This window comes from Gavialis gangeticus, unplaced genomic scaffold (assembly GCF_001723915.1).
Source record: "Gavialis gangeticus isolate Ggan-Ray unplaced genomic scaffold, GavGan_comp1, whole genome shotgun sequence".
Lineage (NCBI taxonomy): Eukaryota > Metazoa > Chordata > Crocodylia > Gavialidae > Gavialis > Gavialis gangeticus.
This window is the reverse complement of record NW_017729034.1, coordinates 17,004,464-17,011,065: the sequence shown is the minus strand read 5'-3', so window position 1 is coordinate 17,011,065 and position 6,602 is coordinate 17,004,464. Positions and strand designations below refer to the sequence as shown.

Below are 6,602 nucleotides of genomic sequence, written 5' to 3'. Positions count from 1 at the left end.
GGGGGGGGGGGAGTCATCTTAAGTCTCCTTAAGTAATCTTCTGCAGCACAGGATGAAGACAAAAGCATGATGATTCCTTTTCATCTCAATGGGTTTTATTACCCCTCTTCCCCAGAGTCTAGTCTAGCCCCTGTTAAGCAATGGTATTTTACAAGACGTTGTCAGTGCCCATGAATTATGTGTATGAATACAAATGTTAAAATCAGATCTCTATTGGTTAGGATGTTTCTGAGGAAATTCTTGCCCAAATGACTCCTCATCTATGCCAAGAAGCGTAAACCTAGGCATGAGATGACATAGCATTATCATCAAAGCTACTCACATTATTTACATGGGTTTCAGACCATTCTGAAAAATAAAAAGAGTTCATGATATGATAGACCATAGACTGGGACTACTTTATTCAAGTGAACCCCCAAATTGCACCACCAACTCTACAGGGACTCCTGTCTCAATAGTATTGTGTGATGTACTAGCACAATTAAAGGTAAGGTTACAGCAGATTTCTAGTTTAACAGTGTAAAATAGGTCTAAAATAATTGTCTTTTGGGTTAACAGATTATCTCATGTCTTTATTATGGTTTTCCCCACCACTTTATTTTTCTAATACAGTTTCTGAGAAAAAGTATTGTTGGCTATGATTATTAGAAAGGGCCATGAAACTTAATTTTCTTAACCGCTAACATTTCTCTTTGGATATCTTTTTCCAAGGAACTTGATTAGATATGTTTTAAGCCCCAAAATGATCACTGTGATCATTTTACCTCATTCCTGCATAAAAGACCATTGGATTTCCCCGCATTAATTCATGGCTGAATTACAGGACAGCTATTAGAAAAAAATCCAACCTTTATTTAGCAAGTTGTCAATGATGAAGACTTCACCAGCACAGTGGTGTCAAAAACATGGCCCACAGACGCATTTAATCTGGCCAGGGGGGTCCTAGATGAGCTGGAAATTCAGGGGCAGGGCCTACTGCCAAATTCCCAGCTATGTATCCCAGGTGGGGACATATGTCAGTAGTGAGACGTGTGAGCAATGGCTGTGGTAACTTCTGCACCACCACCACTGCTGCTTGCCCTGCTGCTGCCACTGGGTCTGGATCCAGCCCGTAAGGAGCCCTGCAGTTCTGATCCAGCCTTGGGGCTTGATGAGTCTGACATCCCTGTACCAGTGCATTTTTTAAGGGGAACTGGTTGGTATGGCCTCTTCGTTTGTGTGGATTCTGTAATAATTACAGACAAGTTATTTGTTTTCTCCATTTATTTCTCTAGGAAAACCATAAATTACTATTTTAGCTTGCAATATTCTAGCAAAACACTGGTCAATGCTGACTTTATACCAGTTCTTAAAATTGCTGTCCCTTATGAGTGCATTTGCTGATGATCAGAAATCTTTTTGATCATGCCAGCATTGAAGAGAGTCACAGCTATTTACTTCACTTTAATCACATACGTTTTCACTGTTCAAGATAAAGACATGTAGCATGTGACATGATTATATTATTCTACTGTGCTGCAACTTTCTGGAGTCTTCCTCTGTAAACATGGTAAAGGAAAATAGTAGCATTATTTGGAAAATGGAATTTCCATTTCACGGGAAATTCTAATTTAGACCAAAAATCCAAAGTCTGAGATTGGTAGGAATTTTCATTCTACAGTTAATGTGTGTGTGGGGGCGGAGGGGGGTGGGAAAAAAAAAACAACACCCCCCCCCGCCACCCCCAAAAAAATACCACACAATTCAATTCAGAATTGATTTTTAAAAAAAAGAGAACTTCTGGAACACTTGCACTAAAAATGCTATTTTCAAAATTATTCAACGAAAAAGTAAAGAGAGAGAGACACACATTCCTATGAAACATTTGGATTTCAAACAGAAAATGAATCCATTATTTTTTCAGCCACCTCAAGAAAATAACATTCAGTTGGAGTACGCACAATAAGAGAATATGAAAAAGCAGTTCTTGAACAGAAGACATATTGCTGTTAAGGTAGATATTCATACAGAGCACCTGTAGAATGAAGGCAGAAAGTAACTTGCAGGATGTGGTGCCACTCAGGTTCAATGGTCACAATGTCAGCTTGAACCACCCAACACACAAACACCGTGTGAAGCATTCTGCAATTCACACACACACACACAAATGGCTTTCTCTGACATGCATTTGGGCTTGAGCCCTGCTGAAGATCCATCTTTTAATTGCTGCTTTCCTGAAACTGGCACTGGGAGCTGTACTTAGCTGACAGTTCATGTGGGTAAAATCTTTTGGGAGAGGATCAGTCATAATCTAAGTCCAAAGTCTGCAAAAAGTCACACGATATGTAACCTTTGAAAGGAAGGGCTGCATCTCAGGAACCCTTGCTCAAACCTCAGATCTGGACCGCTAATGCTGCTTTGGAGCCCTACATGACTGTAATTTTATAAACTGTTCTAAAATTCACATGGTGACTCACCCAGAAAAAATGGTGGTTAGTAAGTTGTTTTCAACCTTAACTCTGATCATGCTACTGTCCCATTATACTAGTGGTGCCCAAACATTTTGTCCCAAGGGACAGATGACCAGTGCCAGGTCAGTCCATGGGCATGATCCAGCTGTGCAGGGCCAAAGGGTTAATCAAGGTTAATCAGGCAGGGCCACATGGTTAATCAGGCAGGGTCTACCTGCTATCAACCCATGCTGGTTGCCCTTCAGCATTATATTACCCATTGGACTCCTACAAATGTGATCCTTCATAATTTTTTCAAGGGTTTTCCCAAGCATAGAGGTGATACTAACTGGTCTATAATTACCCAGATCCTCCTTCCTCCCCTTCTTGAAAGTAGGGACCACATTGGCCCCTATTAATTGGGAAAAGACTAGGGGTACACTGATAGAAATTTTTAGGGCCAATACCAATACTGGAGCCCAATCTAGCTAGGCAGGGCTTGGAAATGTGGTGGAGTGGTGGCAGCGCTAATTGCTACAGCTCCTCCTGTGCCAAATTTCTGGACCCATGGGTTGCCTCACAGGCTCCCCAAGTCAGATCTGGCCTGTGGGCACAGGGTTGAGCACCTCTGTTCTGGAAAGAAGTTCCAATATCAGGGTTATGCACTTACTTAGACTACCACAGTGAATATGAGCTGTGATAATGGCTATTTCATCTAGAACAGTGGAGCATGAACTAGATCAATGTTTCCCAACCAGTGTGCTGTGGCACAAAGGTGTGCCATCAGAAATGATCAGATGTGTCATGGAATTTTGCCATGGCAATGAGCTACAATAGGTATGAGGATGGGGAATGCCTCAACAAGCATGCCTTGGGCTGGAAAAGGTTGGGAAACACTGAATTAGATCTGCAGAGATGGGGAAATAATACTGCCTGGAATTTTACCTATTAAATTCAGAAGCACTAGGTTCAATCTGAGATGAACAAACTCTCTCTTCCTTCTACCACTAATGGGTCTTTTTATAGAATTCCACTTGGCCTTTTGCATGTTTTGACTAATGACCAATATGTACTACATTTAAGGTTCAAGACTGAAAACACAAAGAATTGCAGATAATTAAGTTCAATTAATGAGTTCATTGACATACAACAAACCTGCTGAAAAGCATTCACACCTGCTACTTCACAATGGAGACCAGCTGCAAATGAAATACCAGTAGATGCCTCTCCCATGTTTTCAGACTACTGGAAGTTTCTCCTCCTTTCTTAAATCAGTTTTGATGCACTGCCTTATATTTCTTTTGATAACAGCATTCTAGACTGAGTAAACCATTAATTTAATGATAATTAATCCCTCATAAAAAGTGATTATTCAAGTAGCAGTAGAGTCACCTCTGAAGCTTTATGCTAAAGTCTAAGAAATGAGGGAGTTCAAGAAATGCACTGTGGGATTATCATTTACAGTTATACACTTAGTTTAAATGCAAAAAAATTAAAAGAATGTAAGGTGCTGACTAACAGAAGGATGGAAGTGACAACACCTGAATCCTTGAGACACAAAAAAAGGGCTTATGGTTCAGAGTGATTCCACTCCAGGATACAAAGAAAGAGAAAAAGTAGATACACACATCTGGTTTGTGGCTCTAAATAAACCTACTGAATAAGAGATTTAGCAGCACAGAATAAACACTTGGCAGAAGAATGTTTCGGTTTTTTGTGGCTAAAAGAACTTTGGAATTCAATATTAAAGTACAAGATCAACCTTTCTGCAACGGATGTATAGTAGGATGGTGACACTGAAGCAGATGGTGCCAAAACATATATACTATAAGCTGTCCATAATAACAAAGTTCAACTGAGTCAGCAAGAGTTAGACAGAAAGAATGGATTTGTCCAACCAAAGATCTGTCTGGTGGTGAATACTGCTGCCTACATGCAAACACTATTCATCAGACATATGAGCCTGGGAGGAGCACAAGATCAGAAACTAACCTAAAACTGGTGTGCTGGCAACTAGCCCTAGGCTGTGCCACACCAAGCATCTCTGGTGACATCCAGATGTACTGTGATGCTGTTGGTGCCATCGCTTTGCTGATCTTGAGATGTCCTGACTAGTCAGAGCCATAAAGAGGAACTTAGATGACATATTCTTCTCCATTAGCTCCACCTAAGTCCTGAACACCACCTGTCATGGGAGTCTGGAGTTCCTTCTGGTACTTCCTCCCTCATGTCTTATATTTCTTCCTCACATTTGTTTTATCATCTTTTGCCTCCTGTGTAAAAAGCCTAGCGTAACCAGTCAAGACTACTTTTACAATTCCATTGAGACAGTGACAAGAAAGGCAAGTAAAAACAATACTTTAAGAAGCCTGATGCTTCTACAAGGTTGTTCTATGTCTCTGGGTGGCTGACTGCATGCTATGCCAGTCTGTCTTCCCTTCATCAGCAAGGCAGTAGAGGACAGTTAACCCCATCACTGATATAATCTAAAAGACTGTAAAAAAACAAAACAGTCTTTCCTTACAGAAATCCATACTACTAGAGCAGTAGTTCTCAACCCATGGCCTAATCAGCACATCACTGTGGCCCACGACACATCCTTTAAAACACAGGAAGTAAATTGTGTGGGTGTGGCCCATATAACACATTGACAGCTGCAATTGTGGCCCACTATGGCAAATAGGTCGACAGCTACTGGTCACATATTGTATCAGCACAGATAAAACGAAAATAAACATTACAGGGTATCGGTTCTGTTTGGCTGGTGTAGCTGATAATGCCACCGATAAATGTTGTGTGCATGTGTGCAACTACAGCATACACACAGCCAGGAATGCAGCCCAGAAGCTTGGAGAGCAACTCCTTGCAGGTAAGTCTATGGGAGGAAAGGGGCATGAGGGACGGAAGGGGCATTGAGAGTCTAGATTAAGGCCCCCACAGTGAGGGAGGGAGTGGGGCGGGGACAAGGGGCACTGCCCAGCCAAGGCAGTGAATGAGACCCTGGGGCTGAGAGTGGGATAGGGCCGCAAGTGCCTTGCCCAGGGGGCAATGAGGGGTGGGGAGGGCAGCTCCCCACCGCTGCACGCACCCCCAGGGGAGGCATGGGGGGCATGTGTCCCCCTGAATGTGTGTGTGGGGCAGAGGCAGGCTGCCTACTGAGGGCTGAGGGTCAGGCTGGCGCAGCCTCTTCCCAGGGTGGGACTGGGCCCAGAGCAGGTGGGAGCGGGCTGGCTCTGCTGTGTGGGGCAGTCAGCAGCACTGGTGCTGGGAGGGGTTGCTACAGGAACAGCTACAGGGAAAGCTATAGCCCTCCATGATCCCAGCCAGCACTGCCCCTGCTTGGGGAACTCCGCTGTTGCCTTTCCCTCAGGAGCCCTGCACCAGCCATGCATCCCCTGCCCATCCCGCTGCAGTGGGCTCCCAAGGGAAAGGCAGCAGAGCGGAGTGCCCTAAGCAGGGGTGGCAATGGGGAAGGGTGACTATAGCCACCCCAAAATTCACTCTAGCCTTCCCTGTAGCCACCTCTCACAGAACTGCTGGTACTGCCCACCCCATGCAGCCAAGCTCATCCGGTGCCCACCCATTCCAAGCCCAGCCTCCCCACCAAGAAGAGGCTGGTGTGGCCCCTGGACCAGAGCCCACAGCAGGCAGCCTCCCCAATGCACCCTGGACAAGCTGCCCATAACTCCGTCCCACTCCCAGCCCCGGGGTTCCATTTACCGCCCTAGCTGGGCAGCATCTGCCCCAACCCCAGCCCCACTCCCTCCCTCACTTGATTCATAGATGTTAGGGTCAGAAGGGTCCTCAATAGATCACCAAGTCTGACCCCCTGCATTAGGCAGGAAAGAGTGCTGGGTTCAGATGACTCCAGCCAGATGCCCATATAACCTCCTCTTGAAGACCCCCAGGGTAGGGGAGAGCACCACCTCCCTTGGGAGCCCATTCCAGATTTTGGCCACTCTAACTGTGAAGAAGTTCCTCCTAATGTCTAGTTTAAGTTTGCTCTCTGCTAGCTTATGGCCATTATTTCTTGTGACCCCCAGGGGCGCCTTGGTGAATAGAGCCTCACCAATTCCCTTCTGCGCCCCCATGATGAATTTATAGGCAGCCACAAGGTCTCCTCTCAACCTTTTCTTGCGGAGGCTGAAGAGGTCCAGGTGCCCTCTCTGTCTC

General features: G+C 44.8%; 1 protein-coding gene across 2 annotated transcripts in view; it reads right to left on the bottom strand.

Moving 5' to 3' along the window:
- LPCAT3 (lysophosphatidylcholine acyltransferase 3) overlaps positions 1 to 6,602 on the bottom strand; it is a 25,309-nt gene that overhangs the window by 10,556 nt on the left and 8,151 nt on the right. The window contains exon 1 of one of the 2 annotated variants that reach the window (XM_019526834.1): positions 4,422 to 4,602. The exons of the other annotated variant lie outside the window; for it this stretch is intronic. Within the exon in view, the coding sequence (XP_019382379.1) occupies positions 4,422 to 4,587 (166 nt within the window). The 5' untranslated portion in view covers positions 4,588 to 4,602. Of the gene's footprint in view, positions 1 to 4,421; positions 4,603 to 6,602 lie in introns of those variants that run through there. 2 annotated transcript variants of the gene reach the window in all.